The 27,778-nt window shown below is 49.2% G+C and overlaps 2 protein-coding genes across 8 annotated transcripts; both read right to left on the bottom strand.

Moving 5' to 3' along the window:
• Positions 1-33: 33 nt before the first annotated feature.
• Positions 34-18,638, bottom strand: LOC123448412. 7 transcript variants are annotated; one of them, XR_006631735.1, is made up of 7 exons: positions 18,000-18,638; positions 17,843-17,899; positions 17,691-17,747; positions 16,866-16,983; positions 2,676-3,240; positions 2,239-2,551; positions 34-2,096 (listed from the first exon to the last, which is right to left on the bottom strand). XR_006631735.1 is itself a non-coding variant. In XM_045125274.1 (5 exons), exons 1-5 carry the CDS (start codon positions 18,449-18,451, stop codon positions 2,737-2,739), a joined length of 1,188 nt encoding a protein of 395 aa, XP_044981209.1. In that variant the 5' UTR covers positions 18,452-18,638; the 3' UTR covers positions 34-2,736. The 7 variants fall into 7 exon arrangements, 1 of the variants encoding a protein (XP_044981209.1); XR_006631736.1 differs by having other exon boundaries at positions 34-2,322; positions 2,463-2,551; XR_006631737.1 differs by having other exon boundaries at positions 2,463-2,551.
• A 106-nt stretch (positions 18,639-18,744) lies between these two features.
• On the bottom strand, positions 18,745-27,256 carry LOC123448413 (GRF1-interacting factor 2-like). Its single transcript, XM_045125275.1, has 4 exons — positions 27,001-27,256; positions 24,710-24,786; positions 19,339-19,426; positions 18,745-19,258 (listed from the first exon to the last, which is right to left on the bottom strand). The coding sequence occupies exons 1-4, from the start codon at positions 27,082-27,084 to the stop codon at positions 18,893-18,895; spliced, it is 615 nt and encodes a 204-aa protein (XP_044981210.1). The 5' UTR covers positions 27,085-27,256; the 3' UTR covers positions 18,745-18,892.
• Positions 27,257-27,778: the final 522 nt, after the last annotated feature.

The following is a 27,778-nucleotide window of genomic DNA, read 5'->3' as shown; positions in this document are numbered from 1 at the left end:
TCCCCCAAATCTATCAATCTTGTGAGCTATCAATTGAAGATAAATTGGGTCGCGTCACTACATAACTGAGAAAAAATCAAGTTACAACCATATGCTTCACACTTACCATTCACTCACTTGTCAAAGCAAATACTCCTACTAGCGAGCAAACAAAAGGATTAGCACATCAAGCTAGTGATTTATTCCACAATAGCTACAAGCCTACAACAATTCAGAGTAATGAGATAGCAATCCCGGACATAATACATCATCATCATCAATCTAAGCTTGTTCTAAATGACAAATATGACGAGCCTTCAACGATCAAACAGGCTTTCTTTCTTCCTTAGTACTAGATGACCCGTTGCGCCAATGGCGCAAGAAGCATCGGCCAAGTGAGCCTTGAAACCATGTATATGTGAAAGTTGTATCATGATAGATGAAGAGGATTACATGGTTTGTTAATAGCATATATAAATTTCATAAAGCAATATGTGGTACATCACTTTAAAGAGGTAAAAACAACCGGCACTAACTACAACATAACCAAATAGGAATTTAGTGTTCATGCATAGTCTTCTAAGATTACTTAATGCTGACATAAAGCGTTGAAGTCTACGATGAGAATAAGGAAATAGAAACTTTGTGTTGACATATAGCATTCTAACACAATCCACTACTGATACATAGGAGTCTATAAGAAGCCTACGATAGATTATTTACAATGGGCAAAGCACATAGATAAACCCTTTGGAGTGTAGCGTCATTGGCGGATAATGCTTGCATGATACAACTCCAGAGGCACTTGATCTTGAAAAGGTGATGTTTCTATAGACAAACCATCTGGAGCAGACCGTATAGATATTACATCTGGATTATCTTTGTTCTATCCATATGGTACAGTTATAGTGCCACATATCAGGAGAATCATCAAGGTGATGGTTGTTATTATCTAGCATGCAATGAGGGATCAAAATGTTGTCAATTATAGCTAGGCTGTAGAATTCAGTTAGCAAGCCTGTAATCCTTATCTCATCTCTTCGAGAGGGGGTAGAAGACACCACCCCAACATATGTTGTCCATTTCTACACTTAGAAGATGTCTAATGGTAGTCGGACCCTAGCAGTGTTAACAGATAACGTGTGGAAGAAAGTTATGCTTATTGGCCCTTTAAAAGATACAAGTTATTTGTAACTCTCAACTTTCTTCGCTATGACATTTCCGGGGAATGCAATTTGCATTTTCTAGAGGCACCATGTTAACTTATCTTGTGTCATCATTTTTCCCTCATCACATGATGTTAGGAGGGATGATGATTTTAAGATCTTCATTTGGTCATTTGGTATATCAACTTCGTTTAAGTATGAATGAGAGAGTATGTCACTTTAGTGCCTCCAAGAAAGAAGGAGTTCTCCTATGTGATCTATGAACACACCTGTGACGGTTATCCTTGATGTTGATTATGTCAATACCCACACAGAATGTCTTTGTTTTTCTATGCATATCATTTTGGTTTCCTGTCCTATCATATTTGCTTGAAACATGAATGAGCATATACCATGGAAATAGCACATGATTTCTAATAGTCCAAGTTGTGCAATTTATTGATCGAAGTTTGCGAAAGTTGAGAGTGGCTGGACTAACATGCTCCACAATGCAATGTGGTTGTACCGCATGCTCAACTTCCCTTATAGTCCAAAGATGCAATGGGTATGCATAAATCTTGAGCTTAAAATGTTTAGTTGTTGTTGTTTTTCTATCTTCAGTCAGAAAGTCATATGTTAGTTCTTCTGGCACACCAACATCCTTTACAGGGTAACAAACAACTTTAGTTTCATCTAGTGTCATGGTTATTCTAGTGGACAATACTACGCGTGCATAAGTTGTGTAAGGCCTATTTTCCAAATACAAAACCAACTCACTAGGCTTTCCATATGGTGGATACATTGTTGGTTGGTATCCAAAATGTAGGTGTTGTGAAATAAGCAGTGCAACCTGGTGCTTGCGTGCATGCAATCCATCAGAGCGGGTTGGCACATAGAATGCAAACAACTCTGTAACTTGTCTTGTCTTGTGTTTAACTCTGCTTATGAAGCCTTGTGAAGAAGAAATGCCATCTATCATGTATTTCCATGTTAGCTTCCATTCAGTCAATTGATCGGTTGTAGCAAAAATGAATGTGTCATAAGGGCGTAAAGGTAAGCATATATATGTAGTTGTTCCCATGGTATTTGGTATAGCGTGAAGAAAGTTATATACCTATAGGCGGGTGAAAGGGCCAGCAGTTGTTTTTTCTCCATAGGGTGATCTTTGGCAAGTGTGAAATAGATTATTTTTCCTTCTCTATAGATATGTGGTTAAATAGGCATTATGTTAATATATAAAAGATGCTTGTATAAAACAACATTGAATATTCTAAAGAAGATGGGGAGCAACCTGATTTGTCTTCTTGGCTACAAAGCAAGAAGAGAGCTGGATCTTACCTGGAATAGTGAAATGTACCCTGTGGATCAGTGATGTGCTTGTTGGAGCTCCTGATTTGCTTTGTGGAGGGCGATAACACGTCAAATACCTAACAATTTAAACCATGGTCAGTCAAAGTGGAAGCAAAATGAGTGGGAGAGAGGTGTTTCTTCACACCATGACCACGTGAGCTCGGGAAGGAGCGAGCGAAAGTGTTCGATGACGAGGCATACCTGGGAGATGTCTTGGTACCACAGAAAGCTAGCAAGCTAGGCGATTGGAGGTTCGTATTTGTTACTTAGGAATCCACTCTGAATGTAGAAGTAGCCAACATAGAGAAGAGCTCCGTGCGGAGAGGGAGGGGAGCGGGAAGAAGAGCAACACTTGATTAAAGCCTGTGGAATCCGCGCCCCTCAGCGCATAGAGCAGCTCGAAGACCTCAAGTATGTCCTGCTTAATGATGCTCCAGCATGCGCGCAAGAACTCCGCGGAAAAGCCGTCCGGTCCTAGCGCCTTGTGCGCGGGCATGCGCCTCACAGCCTCCCAAATCTCCTCGGGGCTGAAGGGCACCTCGACGCTCGTCAGGTCAGCGGGCATAATGTGGTGCTCGAGGTCGAGCGTGTGTGCACGGTCAGGCGCAGTGCCTAGCAGCACGTCAAAGTGAGCAAAGACCGCCTGGGCCATCTCGTCGTGCTCGGTGAGGATCTGCCCCTCGACAAGCAAGCTGTGCACTCTGTTCTTCTGCCGACGATATGTGCATTGCCTGTGGAAGAAGCTCGTGTTCGCGTGGATCTTGACCTGGAATAGTGAAATGTACCCTGTGGATCAGTGATGTGCTTGTTGGAGCTCCTGATTTGCTTTGTGGAGGGCGATAACACGTCAAATACCTAACAATTTAAACCATGGTCAGTCAAAGTGGAAGCAAAATGAGTGGGAGAGAGGTGTTTCTTCACACCATGACCACGTGAGCTCGGGAAGGAGCGAGCGAAAGTGTTCGATGACGAGGCATACCTGGGAGATGTCTTGGTACCACAGAAAGCTAGCAAGCTAGGCGATTGGAGGTTCGTATTTGTTACTTAGGAATCCACTCTGAATGCAGAAGTAGCCAACATAGAGAAGAGCTCCGTGCGGAGAGGGAGGGGAGCGGGAGGAAGATGAACGCAGCAAACAGACAAGATAGGGTTTGGAGAGGGTTTTGTCAAATATGTCTTTGTCCGTGACAAGGCCATTGGCCCAAAGGAGTAATGTCCCATGTGTGTTCCTTTATATACATGCAAGCACTGGAATAAACGGGAAAAGAATGAAATTAATCAAATTATTATGATCATGTAAATTAGAGGCTCTTCAAACAAATTATGAAGTAGAAGGAATCCATTTGTATGAGTGAACCCGAAGCTTGGCATTCTTTGCTTATTTTATGGAGCAATATTGGGATTATTAAGAACAATACGTTGAGCTGCTGAGTTATTTTTTGGAATTTCAAAAATGCACATTGTTTTTATGTCAACCTCGGATAAACATGATCAACTGCTGGGTTACTTTTTGAATTTGAAAAATGTACACTGTTCTTATGTTAACTGTACATAAATTCTGAGGAAAATATAAGTTATTTGAAGATGTGGATAAGTCAGCTGAAAAGCATTTGAAGGGATGAAGACTGAAATTGAGAAATAAGCATGGATAAAAAGTAAAGAGGTATTCCGTGGAATTTATCCAGCCACTCTTTACTAAAAACTAGAACAAGAACAACAAAATACCAAACGAAGGATAATTTTAGTAGGTATTTTAATTGAAGCAGTTGGTCAACAGGGCAAAACATAATGCCTACCCCGTGTGATAGATTAGCTAAAGAGGAGGATTAATAAACCAGTAGGTGGACGAATCAACAGAAGATACAGGGAGGCTTACATGGTACAATAACATTGACAAGAGATAGACTAAGCATCTTGGCCCATCAACATTTACAATGAGTAGAAATTGTCAAAAGGAGGAAGACAAGGCAGGAAGGGCCAAAGGCAATATTTACAACGCATAGCAGGTGCTTTGTTTGAGGACCTAAATAGAGGAATTGTCATGACAGTGGCTTGACATAGTTTTTCGGGTGTCATAGCTTTGCCTTACAAAGGCGCACAAAATGCATGTACAGAAGATACAGGGAGGCACACATGGTACAATAACATTGACAAGAGATAGACTAAGCATCTTGGCCCATCAACATTTACAATGAGTAGAAATTGTCAAAAGGAGGAAGACAAGGCAGGAAGGGCCAAAGGCAATATTTACAATGCATAGCAGGTGCTTTGTTTGAGGACCTAAATAGAGGAATTGTCATGACAGTGGCTTGACATAGTTTTTCGGGTGTCATAGCTTTGCCTTACAAAGGCGCACAAAATACATTGGTGCATGTACAAAAATGTTCCTAGGATGTTTATGTTATGACCGGTACAACGTACCAACGGAGGAGGCCCAATGGGCAGGGTTAATTACGGGCTTAGGCCAAGTTATCTTACCTATCTTAGAGTCCAAGTTATATTAGAGTCCAAGTTATATTAGAGTCCAAGTTAGAGTCCAAGTTATCTAGGGTTTAGTGGAGGTTGTCCTCCTATATAAACACATGTACCCCTTCGATATTAAGCAAACAATAAACAGTATATTCTGTTGTCGTCTCCCTCAGGAGACGGGAGCCCCAAACCCTAGCCGCCTCTCTCTCTCTCTCTCTCACGCCGCGACGGCGCCCAACCGCCGGCGCCGGCGTCCCCAACCTCGCAGCCCGCACTTCCACCCCTACAACCTACGTCCGAGACCTGGTAGAACCCTAGCCTCTACCAATTTGGTATCAAGTAGCTTGGGTTCGATGAGTTTGTCGGACCTTCCCACCACCACCGCCGCCGCCAACACCGCCTTCCCCGCCACCTCGTAGCAGCCGCCGCCGCCGGCCACCTCAGGTCCGGCAGCCTCCGGTCCCGCGTCCCTGGCGGCCGAACCCGCCCCCGTCCTCTCCCCGGCGGAGATGTCCTCGGCGATCCGCGACCTCAACCTGGCGGTCTCGAACCTCCGGACTTTCCTCCAGGCTCCGTACGCAACCCCGCCACCACCGCCTCCGCCGACGGCGCCCTTCGCGCCACCGCCCCCGGCCACTGTCGCGCCCCAGGGCCTGCCAATCACCCAGGTCCGGTGGCCGCCGTCGCCATCCCCGCTACCGACGTGGATCGACACGCCGACTTACACGATGGCGCCACTACAGCCGACGGTGTTGCAACCACCCTCCCCCACCTTCGGGGGGTTCGGTGGGTACACTGATCCGTACGCCGGGAGCTCCGTGGTGCCGCAGCACTCTCCTTCCGCCGCGCTGGGTCGTCAAGAGGGCACCTACGCGGCCTCGCCACACGTGCAGCAGCCGCCCCGCTTCACCAAGCTGGAGTTCGCCACCTACGACGGCACCGTCGACCCCCTGAACTGGCTCAATCAGTGCGACCAGTTTTTCAGGGGGCAGCGGACCATGGCGTCCGACCGCACGTGGATCGCCTCCTACCACCTCCGTGGCGCCGCCCAGACGTGGTACTACGCCCTCGAGCAGGACGAGGGCGGGATGCCTCCGTGGGAGCGCTTTTGCGACCTGTGTCTCCCCCGGTTCGGCCCCCCCATACGAGGGAGCCGCTTGGCCGAGCTCGGTCGCCTTCCCTTCACCACCTCGGTGCAGGACTTCGCCGACCGCTTCGAGACGTTGGCCTGCCATGCGCCTAACGTCACGGCTCGCCAACACGCCGAGCTCTTCGTCGGCGGCCTTCCCGACCACATCTGCATCGACGTCGAGATGCGCGACCCCCAGGACCTGCAGACGGCCATGTATTACGCACGCGCGTACGAGCAGCGTGCCAACGCCCTGCAGCAGGCGTTCCCGGGCCGCGGCACGCGTCCCCCGACCCGCCCCGCCCCAGCGGCCGCCACCCCGACACGCCCCGCCCTGCCGGCCGCTACTGCGGCTGCCCCCGCGCCGACACGCACCTTCCGGCGCTTGACGTCGGCCGAGCAGCTCGAGCGGCGCCGCAAGGGCCTGTGCTTCAACTGTGACGAGCCGTATGCGCCGGGTCATACGTGCGCCCGCCTGTTCTACTTGGAGACCGTCGACGATGCGGAGGTGGAGGCCCTCACCGCGGAGCTCGACGCCACCACACTCTCCGAGGCCGGCATCACGACCTACGGGTCGGTCGGTGCGGCCGCCTTCGTCGTCTCCCTTCATGCCATGGCTGGCATCAAGACGGCAAAGATGATGCTGCTTCCGGTGACGATCAACGGGGAGCGTCTCACCGTGCTCGTGGACACGGGTTCGACACACAACTTCCTGTCCGGGGACGCCATGCGCCGCCTCACACTCCAACCGGCGGGCTCGGAGAAGTTCAGCGTCACGGTCGCCAACGGGGACCGCCTTGCTTGCCAGGGGTGGCGCGGCAGGTTCCCGTCCTCATCGGCGACGAGCCGTTCTCCATCAACTGCGTTGGCATCGACCTGTGCTGCTACGACTTCATCCTCGGCATCGACTTCCTGTCCACTCTCGGCCCCATCTTTGGGACCTCGATGTGCTGTCCCTCATCTTCTGGTGCGAGGGCGGCCGTCGCGTTCAGTGGACAGGCATCGGCGGCTCCGGCGCCGTGACTCCGCAACTCCAGTTGATGGCGACCGCACTGGACGAGGCGCATCCCCTCCTGGCCGACCTCCTGCAGCAGCACAGCGACATCTTCGAGGATCCACAGGGCCTCCCTCCCGCGCGGCCCTGTGACCACCGCATCCACCTGCTGCCGGACACGGCACCTGTAGTCGTGCGTCCGTACCGGTACCCTCAGCTGCAGAAAGACGAGCTCGAGCGTCAGGTGGCGGTCATGCTCGCGCAGGGCATCATCCGGATTACGACATCGCCGTTCTCCGCCCCGGTGCTCCTTGTGCGCAAGCCCGACGGCACATGGCGCTTCTGCATCGACTACCGCGCCCTCAACGCCCTGACGTCCAAGGACAAGTTCCCCATCCCCGTCATGGATGAGCTCTTGGACGAGCTACACGGAGCGCGCTTCTTCACCAAGCTCGACCTTCGCTCGGGCTACCATCAGGTGCGCATGCACCCGGACGACATCGAGAAGACGGCGTTCCGCACTCACCATGGCCACTTCGAGTTCCTGGTGATGCCGTTTGGCCTCTCCAACGCGTCGGCGACCTTCCAGGCCCTAGTGAACGATGTGCTCAGCCCATACTTGCGCCGCTTTGTGCTTGTTTTCTTTGATGACATTCTTATCTACAGTGCATCTTGGGCGGAGCACCTACAACACGTGGCCATCATCTTCAACGAGCTTCGAGCGCATCGTCTTCACCTCAAGCGCTCGAAGTGCTCGTTCGGCACGACCTCCGTCGCGTACCTGTGGCACGTCATCTCGGCGGACGGGGTAGCAATGGACGTGGACAAGGTCGCCGCCGTCGCCGATCCCGCGGTCACCCCGGGTGCTCCGCGGCTTCTTGGGCCTTGTCGGCTACTACCGGAAGTACATCCGGGACTTCGGCCTCATCGCCGCGCCACTGACGCGTCTCCTTCGACGCGATGCCTTCTCCTGGGACGAGGAGGCGACTACGGCATTCGAGGCTCTCCAGCGGGCGCTCACGACGGGACCCGTCCTCCAGATGCCGGACTTTGATATCCCGTTCATGGTGGACTGCGACGCCTCTGGCATCGGCTTCGGCGCCGTCCTCCACCAGGGCGAGGGACCGCTTGCCTTCTTCAGCCGCCCCTTCGCCGCTCGCCATCACAAGCTCGCGGCCTACGAGCGTGAGCTTATTGGGCTGGTTCGGCGGTGCGCCACTGGCAGCCTTATCTTTGGGGCCGGTCATTCCGTGTGCGCACGGACCACTACAGCCTCAAGTTCTTGCTGGACCAGCGCCTCTCCACAGTTCCGCAGCACCAGTGGATCAGCAAGCTCTTCGGCTTTGATTTCACCGTCGAGTACCGCCCCGTCCGTCTCAACACGGTCGCCAACGCCCTGTCCCGCCGCGACACTGAGGATGTCGCGGACGACGTCGCCATGGCTGGCACTATCATGTGCATCCGCTCTGGGCCATCTTTCGCCTTCATCGACGACATTCGCCAGGCAACTTCGACGGCCGTGGACGCGCAGGGCCTGCGCCAGCGCCTTGACGCCGGCGAGCTGGACGCGCCCTGGCGCTTGGACGAGGGGTTGCTCCTACATGGCCGCCGCATCTTCGTGCCCGACCATGGCGACCTGCGCCACCAGGTCCTGACCTTGGCGCACTCTGCAGGGCACGAGGGCGTGCAGAAGACTCTCCATCGTCTCTGTGCTGATTTTTACATCCCCGGTGATGGCGCGATGGTCCGCGACTGGGTGCGGTCGTGCGTGACATGCCAGCGGAACAAGACGAAGACACTACGACCCGCGGGTCTACTGCAGCCGCTGGACGTACCCTCCCAGGTGTGGGCGGATATTTCCATGGACTTCATCGAGGGCCTTCCCAAAGTGGGCGGCAAGTCCGTCATCCTCACGGTGGTTGACCGCTTCTCCAAGTACGCGCACTTCATCGCCCTGGGTCATCCATATACAGCCGCCTCCGTGGCGCGGGCCTTCTTCGACGGCATAGTCCGCCTCCACGGTTTTTCGTCGTCCATCGTCAGCGATCGTGATCCCGTGTTCACGGGACATGTCTGGCGGGATCTCTTTCGACTGGCGGGCGTGAAGCTCCGCATGAGCACGTCGTTCCACCCTCAGACAGACGGCCAATCCGAGGTGGTCAACAAGGTGATCGCCATGTACCTGCGTTGTGTTGCTAGTGATCGTCCACGAGCTTGGATGGACTGCTTGGCATGGGCGGAGTACTGCTACAACACCTCCTATCGATGCTCCCTTACGAGCCTGGGACGGCTCGGTCCGAGACGACGGGCGACTTACTCCGCACCCGCGACGACATTCTGGTTGAGGCGCGCCAGCGTCTTCTCCAAGCACAGCAGCTGGCTCGGAAGTACTACGATGCTCATCATCGCGAGGCAGAGTTTGCGGTGGGCGATTGGGTGTGGTTGCGCCTCCTCCACAGGACCACGCAGTCTCTGGACCCGCGCTCCAAGCGCAAATTGGGACCTCGCTACGTCGGTCCCTTTCGTGTGCTGGAGCGTGTCGGCACACTCGCATACCGCTTGGAACTGCCAGCTGGTTCTCGCCTCCACGACGTCTTCCATGTCGGCTTATTGAAGGCCTACCGCGGGGACCCTCCTGCAGCGACACCGGCCCTTCCTCCTACTTCGGATGGCCGCCTCCTTCCAGCTTCCGCACAGGTGGCCAAGGTCCTGCAGGCGCAGCAGCGTCGCGGCGTCTGGCATGTCTTGGTTCAGTGGACCGGCCTGCCAGAGGAGGAAGCGACTTGGGAGAAGCTCGACGATTTCCGCCAGCAGTTTCCAGATGTTCAGCTCGAGGACGAGCTGTTTGAGAAGGCGGGGAGAGATGTTATGACCGGTACAACGTACCAACGGAGGAGGCCCAATGGGCAGGGTTAATTACGAGCTTAGCCCAAGTTATCTTACCTATCTTAGAGTCCAAGTTATATTAGAGTCCAAGTTAGAGTCCAAGTTATCTAGGGTTTAGTGGAGGTTGTCCTCCTATATAAACACATGTACCCCTTCGATATTAAGCACACAATAAACAGTATATTCTGTTGTCGTCTCCCTCAAGAGACGGGAGCCCCAAACCCTAGCCTCCTCTCTCTCTCTCTCTCTCACGCCGCGCCGGCGCCCAACCGCCGGCGCCGGCGTCCCCAACCTCGCAGCCCGCACTTCCACCCCTACAACCTACGTCCGAGACCTGGTAGAACCCTAGCCTCTACCAGTTTAGCTCAGAGCATCAAAGAAGTACTATCTATCTTTCTTTGTAATGCTAGCACCCTTTCCAGCATTAGTTGTCCTCAGTTGTGTCCATTCGTAAATAAAAGCGGCATGCTAACAAATTTAGTATCGGTATAAATAACCAAGCGTTATAGAATATAAGAAGAACAAGAACATAAAGATTAGATGCAGCAAACAGAAGATAACATAAACAAGGAACAACTCAATGAAATGAAAAAAGACAGATAATACGATTATATGGTTGATCAGTTTGTATGTATTAAGCATGTTATTTTATAGCATCGTCAAGGATTGCTTTTACGTGTAATAGGTTGGAATAAGGGCATCAAACAATAACAGGTAGAATGCATAGCATATCATGAAGGTATCTCATTAGTTTGAATCCAGTGAAAAAAGGGTTGATCAAAAAGGCATTGCATGTATCACCTAAGAAGCAACATTTTTTAAAATACACAGAATTAAGCCTCGGATTCTAAAAAACCATGATAAAGGAAGAACAATAATTATCATGGTGCACCTTGTTGTCCGCGCAACCCTTCATAGTGGTTCGGATTGGTGGATACCATTTTCCAGAGCGGAAATTCCTTCAATATCATCGTCGAGGCTCCAATAATATTTGTTTCGTCTCTTGGAGATCATACTCCTAGCGAAGTGATCGGCTTCAATTTTGTCCGGTTAGCTTCAATGCCGCGTTCTGACACCAGAAAACCCAATAACTTTCCTGCAGGAACACCAAACACGCACTTGGTGGGGTTAAGCCTCATCTGGTACACGCGCAAATTGTCAAAAGTCTCCTTGAGATCCTCCAAGAGCGACTCTTTCTTCTGAGATCTGACTACGATGTCGTCAACATAAGCGTGGACATTACGTCTGATCTGGTTATGCAAACAATTTTGGATGCAACGCTGATAAGTCGCCCCCGCACTCTTGAGCCCGAACGGCATAGACACGTAACAGAAGGCTCTGAAGGGGGTTATGAAGGACGTTTTCTCCTGGTCTGCCACAGCCATCTTGATCTGGTGGTATCCCGAATAAGCATCCAAGAAACACAAACGCTCGCAACCCGCCGTTGAGTCAATGATTTGATCAATGCGGGGAAGGGCGAAGGGATCCTTTGGACAGGCTCTGTTGAGGTCGGTGTAGTCGATGCACATGCGGAAGGTGCCGTTCTTTTTTAGCACCAGAACCAGGTTAGCCAACCATTCAGGATGGAAAACCTCGATGATGAACCTGGCGGCCAAAAGCCGGGCGACTTCCTCTCCAATCGCCTTACGTCGTTCCTCATTAAACCTACGAAGGTACTGCCAAACCGGCTTTACTTTGGGGTCAGTATTAAGATGGTGCTCAGCGAATTCTCTCGGTACACCTGACATGTCAGAAGGTTTCCACGCGAAGATGTCCCGATTCTCACGGATGAATTCGATGAGCGCGCTTTCCTATTTGGGATCCAGACCCGTCCAATAGTGAACTGCTTGGTTGAGTCGCCGGGGGTGAAGTTTATAACCTTGGTATCATCCGTTGGCTTAAACTTGAGGGGCGGCTCAGAGTCAATTGTTGGCCTCTTGAGCGACGTCATGTCTGCCGGGTCAACATTGGCTTGGTGAAACTTGAGCTCCTCGGCCGTGCAAGCCGTCTCGGCATAAGCTCCGTCTCCTTCTTCGCACTCTTGGGCTATCTTCCTGTCTACGCTAATCGTAATAGGCCCCTTAGGACCAGGCATCTTGAGCTTGAGATAAACATAACATGGGCGAGCCATGAAACGCGCATAAGCCGGCCTTCCAAACAATGTGTGGTAAGGGCTCTTGATTTTGACCACCTCGAACATGAGTGACTCGCTCCTATAGTTGGACTCTGTGCCAAAAGCCACGTTAAGTTTAATCCGCCCAATTAGATATGCCGACTTACCCGGAACAATGCCGTGGAAAACCGTGGACGACAACATCAAGTCTTTCTCCAAGAGATTCATCCTTCGAAAGGTATCGAAGTATAGGATGTTAACGTTGCTGCCTCCATCCATAAGGACTTTGGAAAGGGTGTATCCTCCGACTTGGGGAGCCACGACCAAAGCCAAGTCGCCAGGGTTATCAACTCGGGGCGGGTGATCCTCCCTACTCCAGGTTATGGGTTGTTCAGACCAATGAAGGTACATGGGAAGCGCCGGTTCAGCCACGCTGAAAGTTCTATGTTTCACCTTCTGGTCCCGTTTGCAGGTGCTAGTGGTGAACACATGATAATGTCCGTTGTTCAGCTGCTTAGGGTTATTCTAGAAACCGCTACGATCATCCTATCGCTGGAGATCTCCTTGCAGGGGTGGTTGCTGAAATACTCCCGGCGGGTTGTACTGCGGTTGGTTGTGAACTTGGTACTGTCCGCTATTAGGCTGTGACCCGCCCTGTGGACCCGGGTTAGGGAAGCCGCCGAACGGGCTTTGGCGTGAACCGGGCGCGTCGAACTGTTCCTGTCGCTGGCCCTAATCACCTCCTTGGCCTTTCTTGAGCGCCTCAGCTCGGAACTCCTGCATCACATAGCAATCCTCCCAAGAATGTGTCGTCGGCCCCTCAGCCGTAGCATGCTGTGGGCAGGGGCCCTTGAGCATTTCATGATAGTTGCGCAGCTTCTTCCCACTGAAACCCCGCTTCTTCTGGCGTTGGTTCCCGTTGCCGGTATTGGTATTAGCGACGAAATCTGTGGGACCTTCCTGTTGTCTTCTTTTACCTTGCCCGTCATGGTTGTGGTTACCCCGTCCTTGAAACTAGGAGTGACCCTTTGATGACTCGCCCTTCCTGGCTGTGCTAACCTTGTCATCGTCCTCTCCAGGATCCTTGGTGTCATCTGACTCGGCGTATCTGGTGAGGGTGTCTATCAACTCGCCCATGTCCTGCACCTTACGCTTAAGTCGCCCCAGCTTCAGCACCAGAGGCTCATAATGGCAATTCTTCTCCAGAATCAACACTGCCTGAGCCGCCGAGATGCCGTCGGACGAATGAATGACCTCCGCAACTCGCCGTGTCCAATGATGGGCCGACTCGTCCGGCCACTAAACGCAGTATTTTAAGTCGACGATGGTCATCGGGCGTTTGCAAGTCCCTCGGAAATTTTTGATGAAACGCTCCTTTAACTCTGCCCAAGTGTTGATGGAGTTAGGTGGCAGGTTTTTCAACCATGCACGCGTCGTTCCTTCGAGCATCATAGTGAAATACTTGGCGCAAACCGCCTCGTTCACGTCGAGCATGTCCATCGCAAGTTCATAACTCTCAATCCATGACCCTGGTTCAAGATGTGTTCTGTAATTGGGTACCTTCCTTGGTCCTTTGAAATCCTTCGGCATCCACTCATTGCGTAGGGCGGGCATGAGACACGACACCCCAATGTGCCTGCCTCCGGCATCGAGCGGTGCGGGAGGTGTCTGGGTATAAGCCGGATAGCCCTGATCCGCCGCGGCTGTCGTCTCCATCTGACGCGCGGCTCGCGCTGCATCCACAATGTCTTGGGCTCGCGTATCAAGCACCCCGAGCGGGGTGGTCTGAGGCAAACGTCGTTGCCCACTGGTCACTGCGGGTTGGTCCTCGTGGCGACTCCTGATGTGACTCGCCTGGGGCGTGGAGTGTAACCGGTCAAGGTTGTGTGAGTATTGTGCATGTTGGACCACTGTTGTCTTCAGCATCTCGATGGTGTTTCTTGCCTCCACCTCGGCCGGGGAGTTTCCGTAGATCGGGAGGGACTCCAAGTGGCGGGTTGCCGCCAGCACATTATCCATGGGATTTGAGAAGTGGCCTCGTGGTGTCTGGAAGCGAGTTGCATGGGCATCCATTGGTTGAGGCGGTGGCGGGTTAGGTGGTTGAACCGGACCCCCCCCCCCCCGAGCGGTTTGCAAAGGTCGATCAGGTCCCACCCGAGGAGTGCGCGGGGTGTCGAAGAGGCGAGTTGGATGTAAGTCGGCCGGGAGGCGGCCGTGCTGCCTCCTTTGGTGAATAGCATCGGACGCGCGCTGTTGTCTCTCGAGCCGCCAGCCTTCAGTGTTCAGCCGTTCCGTCTCCGCAGTGGTCATGGCTTGTTGTGTCACCATCCTGGCGGCTTCCGCTTCCACGTCCCGCTGAGCTTTGGCCATCGCCTCCCGCAGCTTTGCCAGCTCGGCGTTGATTGCTTCCTGATTCTCTGCTGTCACAGAGGTTGTCATGAGCCTGATGACCTCCGCCGTTAAGTCCGCCATGGCTTGAGCCGGGGTTTTCGACGTCTCGCCAGTCTCGTTGTTGCCGGACGGGTTTTGCTGAGGTTGTGTCGCCCCTGCCATATAGATGGCGATTTGTCGACGGGATCTTTCAAGGATCTCGGGGTCCATTGCCGGTGACAACCCTCCGAGTTGTCCTTCATGAAGGGGATGAATTGAATCTATCTCGCCCATGGATGATTCGCCATCAGAATTGACGGGGGTGACCTCCTGGATTGCCGGTTCGTCTTGTACGCTGGCACCCTGCGTAAAACTGACAAAAACATGGTGTCTCCTGTCCTGTCGTGTGATGGGGATGACATACCTGGCCGGCTCGACGATGTCGGTGGAGGTGTCCGGCTCAGGAACGGGTGTTCCAATCATGCCGATAAAGACGTTGATCTTGCCGAAGGGGACTTTGTAACCAGATTCGACTGAATCGGCTTCTGGCCCCCACGGCGAGTTATCGATGTAGTACCTTCCGCGGCGGCTCTTCGTCATGATGCCGACTACATAGCTTTCTGGCCCTGGTAGGGCTCCCTTTGAGAACTCAACTCCACCTTGCGTTGGCCCCACGGTGGGCGCCAACTGTCGTGGTTTTGTCACGGCAGATGTCCTCGTGAAAGGACTTAATGAAGGAGCCATCGCACCTTGGTGGCGACTCAAAGGGGATGAGCGAAAGCGAGACTCAGATTTACCCAGGTTCGACCCCTCGTGTGGAGGTAAAAGCCTACGTCCTGCTTTGTGTGATGATGGTTTCGATTACAAGGAGGGCGTAACTCGCCTGACCTAGCTCTCGATGATTTCTAACTTACCCTATCCTCCCCGGGGACTCGCCTTTATATATAGGTCGAGGTCCTAGGATTTACAAGAGTCCTAACCACGCTACAGATCGTGGTTTCCTTTATCTCTAAGTCGTCGTGCTTTCCAAGACTGGAAACCTCCATGACGGTCTATCCTCTGTATAGCTCCTGAACCGCCATCCGGCTCCTGGGCCAAGGCCTGCATTACCAATGGATGAGTCGCCCCTTTAGTGACCCGTCCAGCTAGGGCGGGTTACACCGCAGGTAATATCCCCAACACATGCGTAAAAGAAAAACGGCACTAAAAGAGGGAAAGAACATATGCTTCCTCTTTCAAACGGTGGGAATGGCAGGCATGACTGTCACAATATGTAAAACAACTACAACACAAGCAACACGACATGGAGGAACGACACGATGCGAAGGAGGATGTCCCAAAGGAACAACCTTTCGGGCAGGAACAACACAACACGGAGGCATAGCGTGGGCATACAAACTAAAAACATGAAAAAATATACAACATGATGCTGCAAGAAAACAACAAACAGGCAGAAACGAAACTCTGAAATCAATCTCATGGAGGCAAAGAAAGAATAATCAAACAAGAGCAGCTCAAAGGAGGAAATACCAAGCACACGGTTCTCCTAAAAGGCACACCATGCAAAACAGATAGAGTAAACATCCATAACCATATGAATGCCATTCACGAGAACCTGGCTCAAGGTAAAAGAAGGGAAAAGGGGAAAACAGGGGGAAAAGGGTTCCCATTTCCCACCATCTATTATTACCAAATAAATAGAATCCTGGAACAAGAGGACCACCGGTATGCTAACTAAATAGAACACAAAGACACTAAAAGGCCTGAGTATAACAACGCCATGTTAGGCGGTGGCTGTGGCTGAGCACCAAAGACACTAACGGGCTCTTGTATCGAGGACGAGTGCATGCAAGCAAGAGTTCTCTCTAAATAAGCTGCATAGCGAGCAGCCGATAGAGCAAGAGCAACAGCAGCATTCCCCGAATTCCTATAGCAAACAACACACTCATAGTTGTAATCCCTAACTACAAAGTCATACAACCCTTGTAAGTACTTTATTGCCTGCAGAGCAGCCTGCCCATATGCACGGGTAAAACCCTCACATCCAAAAGCCTAGAAAAACTTTCTTTATGCCATTGCCAAGATACCGTCCCGAGGAATGTCAATATCTACCCCAGCAAGGACAAGGCCATCCCCCGTTAACCTCACACAGATAGCAGGAGGGGGCAGCATACAATGCACTGCTACGGTTTCCTCGACCGGTAAAATAAAAGACACCACAACACACATTCTGCACATGCGAAGCAAGGATAAAAACAATATACACAAAAGAACGTATTCAAGCAGGAAGTATAAGCAGCAATCGACAACAAGGAATAGTAGACAAAGGCATAAAACGACACAACACACGGAACACACACAGTTAGAACTAGGTAAATGATATAACCTGAAACAAGCATAAGGAAAGCAAGCAAAGGAGGAAGATGGTACCTTCAGATGAGGAAGGAGAACAGCCGAGGTGCCGAGCAAGCTGAACCGCAACAAAGCCTTTGCAAAGCTCGACCGAGGAGATGGACTATCTGTGCAGGCAACCCATAGAAAGAAAAGCCTACAACACACAGCAATGCAAAAAAAATGTAAGTACACACACATTAATCCATGAAACCCTTTCTCACATAGCAAACACATGAACACAGACAAGAGCATGGTAGACCCTGCACCAAAAGATACCAACGGAAAGAACAAAGGCAAAGGGAAACGACAACCGCGGCACACACACACACAACTGGGAACAAGATACCAAGAATTTATGCAGAAGCACCTAATGCAACAGAAGCATTAAAACACACACATTACAGGCGAAAACAACATTAAAAGCTCAGATTCTTCAGAGACGACCTAAAACAAAAATTAAAAGCGGCAGGTCACAACATGAAGACCATGCGCATGCAAGTGTAGCCTTGGGATGAACGCATCGTCTAGAAGCAGCAAGGACAGCCATTGACAGAAGGGACAACCGAAGTAGGCAAGAGACAACTTCCATGAAGAACAAAGTGGAGGAATAAAGCACAAGGAGCCAAAGAGAAACAACAACCCAACACACGAACGCACACATCAGCGGGAGCAAGTCCAAACATGGACTAACCTAGACAAACGTAAGAACTAACTCAACCATTACAAGCATTACATAGCAGATCTAACATATCCAACGCCTACAAAGATCGAACACAATGCAAGAAACAACCCATAACAAAAGGAACCTAAGTAGACATTTCATCGAGCAGATGACAGGCAGAGGAACAGAAGGGGGCGCACCTCAGGAAGAGGGAGTGAGCTATCACAGGCGCACACGAAAAATCAGTCGCAGCAGACCTGCAAACAAGAAGAAAGCAAAAGAAAAAAAGAAGAACAGATCAATGGGCATTTCGTCAAACAGTTGACGGGCAGAAGAACAGAAGGGGGCTCACCTCGGGACGAAGGAACGAGCTGTCACACATGCACACAAGTAAGCAGTCGCAGCGGACCTGCAAAGAAGAAGGAACCAGAAGAAAGAAACAAGAACGTATCAACGACCGATGCAAGACTGCGAGGCAACTAATCGATCTGGCGAAGCAAGCCGCTTACCCTAACCGAATGCAAAGGCAAAGCAGCACGAGGCGCCATGAGGCAAAGCAGGTAAAGAGCACGGAGACAACGAGGCGATGGCGAACGAGCAAATGAGGGCGACGAAGCAAAACCAGGTAAAGTGAATGCGAGCGGTAGACGACGAGAAGAGAAGGATGAACGAAAAGTGACCTCTCGGTCATCAACAGAATGCTGGCACATGGCAGCAACCAATAGCAGCACTGGCATGCTAAAATAGATAGACATGCGGGTCCAAAAACGCTAAAGCAAGGGAGACATAGCCGGTGAAACGCGGAAAGGTAAAGAAAAACACGCACCGCCTGCCTGTAGCCATGCCCCCAACATTCTTCCGCTTGCCTGGGGCCCACGATCCCATGATCTCGCGCCTGGCCAACCCACGATCGCCTCGATGCACTCCCAACCCAAACACAGGCGCATCCACCCGTACACATATGGCTGGCCCAACCATCATTCCTTCCGAGCAGAGCATGTAATGTAGATAGGGATGTAAAGCGGCATACGGAGATTTCACTAGAAGGCTACATACGAAGCGAAATGAATGAATCTATATTCTAAAACATATCTATATACATCCGTATGTAGTCTTTTTAATGAAACCTCTTAAAAGACTTATATTTAGGAACGGAGGGAGTATTATATTATGTGGGTTTATGTGGGATGCCGGCCTGCATCCCAATTTAGAGCATGCAATGTAAAAAAGAAAATGGACGTTGGGATGGGCAACTTGAAAGTACAAATCAAGTATGAACCATGGCAAATTCGTTCGAACCAGATTTCAAAACGACCATCGACGGCGCTGGCTATGCAGGTAGCCTAGCGACATTTATATGTACAATACATACATGGCGTTATTTCTGCCTAACACTAACAGCTTAGGAATATTTTGCTACATCACCGCCCACCTCCTTCTCTGCTCCCGCGCTCTTGTGGCTCTCGGCGCCACAAGGTTCCGAGACGGCCCCAGCCACTGCTGCGTCCTGCTTGCTCCCTCCAGCTACTGCTGCTGCTGCTGCTGCTGCTGCTGGCTGGAGGTCGCCGGCTGCTTGCATAGGCTGCTGCATGCCGTTGACGGTGCCTGGTCTCATCACCATCTGGGTGGGGAAAGAAAGGGCCTGGGCTTGCTGCTGCTGAAGTTGCTGGTGCTGCTGCTCTTGCATCTGCTGTGGGGTTAAAGGGGTTCTTGGAGGGAACATTGGTACTTGTGACATGTAATGCCCTGCGCCTTGCATAGAACCAGGCTGCACCATATGTTTGCAAAATGGATAACTCAGCACCACGTGTAAGCACCATATGTTTGCAAAATGGATAACGGACTAACCTGGGGGCGACTTGCAGGGTTCTGTGGTGGTTGGGCATCCGCGATAGCAGCCAGATACAAGAGATTTTTTTGAAGTTGAGCTTGATACCTGAAAGTCCAGAAAAGTCCAGAGCATAAACCCTGTTATTCTAAATGCATCAGCAATACCACATCCATTTATAGGGAAGCATTTGCGTAGGCACATCATATGATGGCCACAATACATTACAAGCTTGTGGTGTAGCTCTATCAATTGACATCCAAAACTAGCAAGGCATATGGGGTCCACTTCATCCTTTCGGCTTTGATTCTTCATTGGTATCACCGTCCTTCTACAGCATTGACCCCAAATCTCGAAAAGTGTCCTTCTGAGGTCGATGCTAACCAACCTTGGCATCTTCATTGGTATCACCGTCCTTCTACAGCATTGACCCGAAATCTCGAAAAGTGTCCTTCTGAGGTCGATGCTAACCAACCTTGGCACGTGATATTGATGGTGAAATGTGCTCATCAAGGCTAACCTCCTCCTCCTCGTGCTTAGTAGTAATGAAACCGCACCTCATGTATTCAGTTTTATTTCTACTAAGCCTAAAACCTTTCGATTCCAAAGTTTGTTACAATAGCTAACTTCCTATTAATACCGTCCGACTATCGTCCACTAGCACTACATCATCCGCAAAGAGCATACACCATGGGATATCTCCTTGTGACCTCATCCATCACCAAGGCAAAAAGATAAGGGCTCAAAGCTGACCCTAGGTGCAGTCATATTTTAATCGGAAAGTCATCAGTGACATCATCACTTGTTCGAACACTTGTCACGCCATTATCATACATGCCCTTGATGAGGGTATGTACTTTGTTGGCACTTTGTGCTTCTTCAAGGCTCACCACATGACATTCCGCGGTATCTTATTGTAGGCCTTCTCCAAGTCAATAAACACCAAATGTAGGTCCTTTTGCTCCATATGGGGTCCTTAACCCAACAAACAAGAAATTTAGCTCGACACTCGAACTAATCTGCCTATCTGAAATTGTAATGCGGAACCGCTGGCAACAGTCCGATACTCCGATTTTACAAAGATCAAGATCGTGCCTCTCGAGATTACGTTTTATCAGAACCCACAGAACATGTACTAATTCAGACAGGAACAGGTGGAGTTAATCATAAACTTTTTTATTGCACAGTGCAAATCTTGAATTTTACACTCCATCTCCTTAATCATCTTAACATGTGGAGGCTTAGGAATTCATTTAAAGTTTGACTTGAAGGCATTATGCTGCATTTCAGTCAAAACAAAACCCTCACAGAAGGTAAAGACAACATGCATGAATAGTTGAAACCTAAAGATATATTAGTAAAATGACACAGTAGGTGCCTATTTTTAGTACAAAGGAAAAATATATTAGTAAAGAGGTAGTACACTATCAATTGTAGGAACTTCATAAGTGAAAAGAGTTATTACTGGACAAAGAATGCAAATAATCAGTAATCACTGGGCCAAAACTTAAATTTACGTCGTATACACAGGGCAACCACAAATGTACCAGAAACATCTTATTTTAAGAAGAGTACTGTACAAACAATGATGCTGTTAAAAGACACTCACATTGTCCTTGAATCCGAGCATTATGTAAGATAGATCGTATATTTCATTTGTAATCTACTGCTGTCTTTATAGCGTCAACCATTTTTCGACCAAAACATGTCTCATATACAAAAGAGGTTTGTATTTGGAATGCCATACACATAACTTCAACGAAAAAATGGCAACTATGCAGTTCCACACTAGCTCCGCCTATGTTGTCTCAACATAGCCGGTCCCAAGCCCGGGTGAATGAGGGTTGTGATAGGCTTGGCGAGCCAACATCAAAACTCAGCCACTCTTATGGAGATGAAACCCAAAAGATTTTCGTTGGGGCGTAACCCTCTCAGCGACGCGGCACATCGGAACCCGGGTGTGGTGTCAAATGGGCAAGGGCTGGGCCGTCACCCCTCAGGTGGCACGCCTTTCCGTGATCTGAATACGGTGGCAAGTGAGCGAGGATCGGGTCGTCGCATCCTTAGTGGCGCGCTACATCAGCGCCCGTGTGTCGTGGAAAATGAGCAAGGGTCTTCGCATTTGACTCGACGAGTGCGAGGTATAAGAAAGCTAGCCGAGCCTAGGAGGATTCGCTTAGGTAGCTGGAACGTAGGGTCTCTGACAGGTAAGCTTCGGGAGGTAGTTGATACAGCGGTGAGGAGAGGTGTTGATATCCTTTGTGTCCAAGAGACCAAAAGGAGGGGACAGAAGGCGAAGGAGGTAGAGGGTACCGGCTTCAAGCTGTGGTACACAGGGACGGTTGCAAACAGAAATGGAGTAGGCATCTTGATCAGGAAGAGCCTCAAGAATGGAGTGGTGGACTTCAAGAGACGTGGGGACCGGATTATCCTGGTCAAGTTGGTAGTTGGGGACTTGGTTCTCAACGTTATCAGCGTATGCCCCGCAAGTAGGCCACAATGAGAACACCAAGAGGGAGTTCTGGAAAGGCCTAGAGGACATGGTTAGGAGTGTATCGATTGACGAGAGACTCTTCATAGGAGGAGACCTCAATGGCCACATGGACACGTCTAACACAGGTTTTGAAGGGGTGCATAGGAGATTTGGCTATGGCATCACGAATCAAGAAGGAGAAGATGTCTTAAGCTTTGCACTAGCCTACGGCATGATCATAGCTAACACCCTCTTCAAGAAGAGAGAATCACATATAGTGACTTATAGTAGTGGTCCACACTCTAGTCAGATTGATTTCATCCTCTCAAGAAGAGAAGACGAGCGTGCGTGCCGAGACTGTAAGGTGATACATGGAGAGAATGTTGTCCCTCAGCATAAGCTTCTGGTTGTTGACTTCCGCTTTCGGATTCGTATTCAGCAGGACAAGCATGCCAAAGTCGCTAGAACGAAGTGGTGGAAGCTCAAGGGGGAGGTAGCTTGGGCATTCAAAGAGAGGGTCATTAAGGAGGGGCCTTGGTAGGAAGGAGGTGATGCGGACAACATGTGGATGAAGATGGCGACTTGCATCCGTAAGGTGGCCTCAGAGGAGTTTGGAGTGTCCACGGGAAGTATAAGAGAAGCTAAAGATACCTGGTGGTGGAACGATGATGTCCAGAAGGCAATTAAGGAGAAGAAAGATTGTTTCAGACGCCTATATTTGGATAAGAATGCAGACAACATAGAGAAGTACAAGATGACAAAGAAGGCCGCAAAGCGGGCTCTGAGTGAAGCAAGGGGTCGGGCGTATGACGACCTCTACCAGCGATTAGACACGACGATGGGCGAAAGGGACATCTATAAGATGGCCAAGATCCGAGAGAGGAAGACGAGGGATATTGACCAAATCAAGTGCATCAAAGACGGAGCAGATCAACTCCTAGTGAAGAACGAGGAGATTAAGCATAGATGGCGGGAGTACTTTGACAAGTTGTTCAATGGGGAGAGTGAGAGCTCTACGGTTGAACTAGACGACTCCTGTGATGATACTAGTAGGCGTTTTGTGCGGCGAATCCAGGAGTCGGAGGTCAAGAAGGCTTTTAAGAGGATGTAAGGAGGCAAGGCGATGGGCCCTGATTGTAACCGCATTGAGGTGTGGAGAGGCTTCGGGAACATAGCGATAGTATGGCTAACCAAACTTTTCAACCTCATTTTTCGGACAAACAAGATGCCAGAAGAATGGAGACGGAGTATATTAGTACCAATCTTCAAGAACAAGTGGGATATTCAGAGTTGTACTAATTATCGTGGAATTAAACTGATGAGCCATACAATGAAGTTATGGGAGAGAGTCATTGAGCACCGCTTAAGAAGAATGACAAGCGTGGCCAAAAATGAATTTGGTTTCATGCCTGGGAGGTTGACCATGGAAGCCATTTTCTTGGTACGACAACTTACGGGGAGATATAGGGAGCAACAGAAGGATCTGCATATGGCGTTGATTGACTTGGAGAAGGCCTATGATAAGATACCGAGGAATGTTATGTGGTGGGCCTTGGAGAAACACAAAGCCCCAGCAAATTACATTACCCTCATCAAGGACATATACGATAATGTTGTGACAAGTGTTCCAACAAGTGATGGCGATACTGACGACTTCCCGATTAAGATAGGACTGCATCAGGGGTCAGCTTTGAGCCCTTAACTTTTTGCCTTGGTTATGGATGAGGTCACAAGGGATATACAAGGAGATACCCCATGATGTATGCTCTTTGCAGACGATGTGGTGCTAATCGATGATAGTCAGAAGGGGGTCAACAGGAAGTTGGAGTAATGGAGACAAACCTTGGAATCGGAAGGTTTTAAACTTAGTAGAACTAAAACCGAGTACATGAGGTGCGCTTTCAGTACTACTAGGCACGAGGAGGAGGATGTTAGCCTTGATGGGCAAGTGGTGCCTCACAAGGACATCTTTTGATATTTGGGATCAATGTTGCACAAGGATGGGGATATCGATGAAGATGTGAACCATCGAATTAAAGCCGGATAGATGAAGTGGCGCCAAGCTTCTGGCATTCTCGGTGACGAGAGAGTGCCACAAAAGCTAAAAGGTAAGTTCTATAGGACGGCAGTTCGACTCGCAATGTTGTATGGCGCTAAGTGTTGGCCGACTAGAAGGCGACATGTGCAACAATTAGGTGTGGCGGAGATGCGCATGTTGAGATGGGTGTGTGGCCACACAAGGAAGGACCGAATACGGAATGATGATATACGAGTTAGAGTTGGTGTAGCGCCGATTGAAGAGAAGCTTGTCCAACATCGTCGGAGATGGTTTGGGCATATTCAACGCAGGCCTCCAGAAGTCCCAATGCATAGCGGACGGCTAAAGCGTGCTGATAATGTCAAAAGAGACCGGGGTAGACCAAACTTGACATGGGAAGAGTCCCAAAGAGAGATCTGAAGGAGTGGAGCATCACCAAAGAACTAGTCATGGATAGGGGTGTGTGGAAGCTTGCCATCCATGTACCAGAACCATGAGTTAGTCGCGAGATCTTATGGGTTTCACCTCTAGCCTACCCCAACTTGTTTCGGACTAAAGGCTTTGTTGTTGTTGTTGTATGCAGTTTCACACTACATCACATAAAACGAGAGAACAGGGTCAATGCATTGGCAGTTTCATCATTGTGGGGATATGGATATTGGGGATGCGGGAAAACGACATTTTTCGGAAACAGTATACACGGAATGGCAGGTATAAGGTATTCTGCAATACAGCATGTAATAAGTACAAAATATGAGCCCATAGAGGGTATATAGGAATTAAGAATACCTGAGAGATCTCTGGCCGCAAAATATGAAACCAACAATAAACATTTCGTGTGGTAATTGCAAGCAGTAAACCAAATTAGCAAGCCACTTACTGAGCACATTCAGCCAACTTTCCTAGGTTCTGATTTTCAAGGATGGCCAAAATAAGTTGCTTATTTTCATCCAAATACTGAAAAAAGAAGACAACTGTTAGTAAAAAGCTACTAGCCTACAAAAATGTCTTATATTTTGAGACTTAGGTAGTAATATATATTTAATGCGTAAATATGATCATACTATAACACTAGGATTCCATAGTCATAACTCATCGATTTTACATTCACTGGTGCAATGTTGTGTAAGAACCACACAAGAAACTTTATTCGTGAAGAAGCGCCGTCCCATATATTCTTACTTCTTTTATCGTGCCAGCATAGTTGATATTTCTTGAACCGGTCTTTGGATAGAAATGTGTTCAGATGGATACTGATGATTTCTGACTCTTTTGGAGTTAAACTTAGTTGCTTATGTAACTATCAGGAGTCCATGATTTGGAAACACAGAGATGATGTTGGAAAAGGTCTGGCTGTAGCTATCGAAGGGTGCCATTGAGCAAATAGCTATACAGTTAAGTTGGTAAAACAAAGTCATTCATTTAGCAAAAATACAATTAACAAAATAAAATCCAACTCCATGCTTGTGGATGGGTGGCATCATACAGAAGGGGCTGATGAGTGGCATCATACCGGCAGCAATCCTCTAGTGAAAAGGCTACACCGTGTGGTGGTTGGTGATTGTTGATAGATAATTGCAGTCACTGAACATCAGCAAGCAAGCCATGTTCTGTGGCACAGCGGCCATGGTCCGACAGTGGTATTGCACGGCTGCTTGTCACACATCGGTGGATGATGGACTTGGCGAGGATGGTGGAAACCACATTGGTCATGCAAACGATGCCGTCTTGCAGATGCACAAGGGTAAGTCTGCAGTAGCACCACAGAGCATGGCTGATGAGCCGTATCTTGTGGTACAGAACCACGAACCACGAGGCTCACAGGCCATCAGGCCACATCGAGTTGGCAAGATTCAGCTGCGTGATTGATGGTCACCATTGGTTTTTGGCAGACAATGATATTTACCTCCTATCAACCCTACAAGTGCATGTCTATTCACAATCTCTACTTCTATACTTAATAATAAAGCACGGAGTGCTTCTCAGTCACGCCATTTTGCAAATAAACCCCTCAGTTTTTCATAAATTAACACGTGGTGCATGTTTAAATCAAACATTTTTGTATTTTTTTAGAAAAAACCCTGACCTTTTAGGTAATCAACCTGCCGTCCATATTTTAAGTCAGCTGAACCTTTTGTTTCTTTTAACAGAAAACCCCTTGACGTTTCGGTTAATCAATCCGCAGTTCATGTAAAACAAAATTATCCATATCTTTTAAACCGTAACTCCGATTTTAACATGTTATATAGGAAATTTGATTAGAAAAATGTGTAGAATCAAAATATGATGTTATTTTTAGCTGTTAACTATTTCTAAAATATTATTTCTGGTGCAAACTTAATTTATAGTGCACGATCCTTTTTCTTTCGTACCAGTGGCGATCCGAATTGCAAATAATGAACACCCACTAAAACCAGTTCGAGAGAAAAACAATATCAAAAACCATGCATGCACACCTATGAAAAACCTCGCAGGAAAAAACAACATATTTCTCTCTTATTCCGAGCGAGCGTGCGTGCACGCGCGCGAGAGAGAGAAAGACCTTAGGACCGACTCTCTCCCAAAGAAGAGATGTTCGCTTCATAGCCTTCTCTTCCGAGATAAACCCTACAAAGGATCCTAATCGTGCTAGCCTTTCATGGACTCTTCTTGGATTTCCTTTCAGCTGCGCCCAGCACCTCTCTAGTTTCTCTACCACATTCAAACGTGTTTTCGTTGTGTGAGCACTGAGGCTACTGTTGGCAACACAAGTGTGATGCCATGTGAAACTAACAAAGGGCCTTTTAAGGTTAGTCATGGTTATTGGGTTAAGAGCGTGTGTTATTTTCTCTCGCGTTGCAACGCACGTGCTCTTTTGCTACTCCTATTAATATGTCTATTTCCAATCCCCTTATCCTGGTTTCATTTTGTTGCTAAAACCCTCTTGCATAGACGTGCTTCTGTAGCTTTCTGAATGCGCCACCACGCACGTGCAGTTAGCTGATAGAGTATATTAACGAGAGCAGACAAGCGAGAATCTGATGAGATCACCTAAGGCTATAGAGCGGGAGGAGAGCGAAATAGGGGCGATATTTCTCCAACCAGACACGAAAAGGGTGAGGCCTATGGTCGAATCAATCGCTTGAAGGAAGCATCTGCGTAACCCTAGCAGGAAGGAGGCGCGGATCGAACCTTTTGGATCTGCTCGGTGGTGATGCCGGCCGGTGGGGACGCCGTGCCAACCGCTACCGGGGGCAAGGACATCGCCTGCTGCATCGTCAGCGCTCTCGCTCGCTCCCTCCTCCTTCTCCTTCTTCCTCTTCTCGGTTGTGGGATTCGGTGGGGTGTAGCTTTCTCTCTGGCTTTACTCTTTTTCGAGGTCGTTAAGCCCGGTGGAAGGGAAAGGAAAGGAGCGGGGGCTGGGTTTGGGTTTCGGAACTCAGCGACGACGAGACAACCAGAAAGTGTTAAGATTAATTAATCCATGCGATTAATTAGGGGAATCCCTATTTTCCCATGTGCAGTTGCTCCTTGGCAACTATCGTGATGGCTCGTGAAATCACCCTCCGAACCGACATACAAACGGACGTCTTATTATGAAGGCGTCTCTTTATATACTCCCTCTGTTTCTAAATATAAATCATTTTAAAGATTTTACTATGACTACATAAGAAACAAAATGAATGAACATACACTCTAAAATATGTCTATATACATCCGTATATAGTCCATAGTAGAATCTTTAAAAAGACTTACATTTAAGAACGGAGGGAGTAATCTGTAAAGATCATCAATAAAGACACAAGTTTATTTTATTTGTTCATCTCTCATTCCTTCTTGAACTTACAACACGTTATCACCACTTGCCTACCACACAAGAGCAAAAGAGAACAAAGAAAGTGAGAAGGAAAGGAGGACTCATCGCCAGTGAGATGCTAGGCCTCGTCTCGCTTTTTCTTTTGCCTCATCC

This window comes from Hordeum vulgare, chromosome 4H (assembly GCF_904849725.1).
Source record: "Hordeum vulgare subsp. vulgare chromosome 4H, MorexV3_pseudomolecules_assembly, whole genome shotgun sequence".
In the NCBI taxonomy this organism is placed as follows: Eukaryota; Viridiplantae; Streptophyta; class Magnoliopsida; order Poales; family Poaceae; genus Hordeum; species Hordeum vulgare.
The sequence above is the reverse complement of the archived record's forward strand: the minus strand, read 5'-3'. Positions and strand labels throughout refer to the sequence as shown.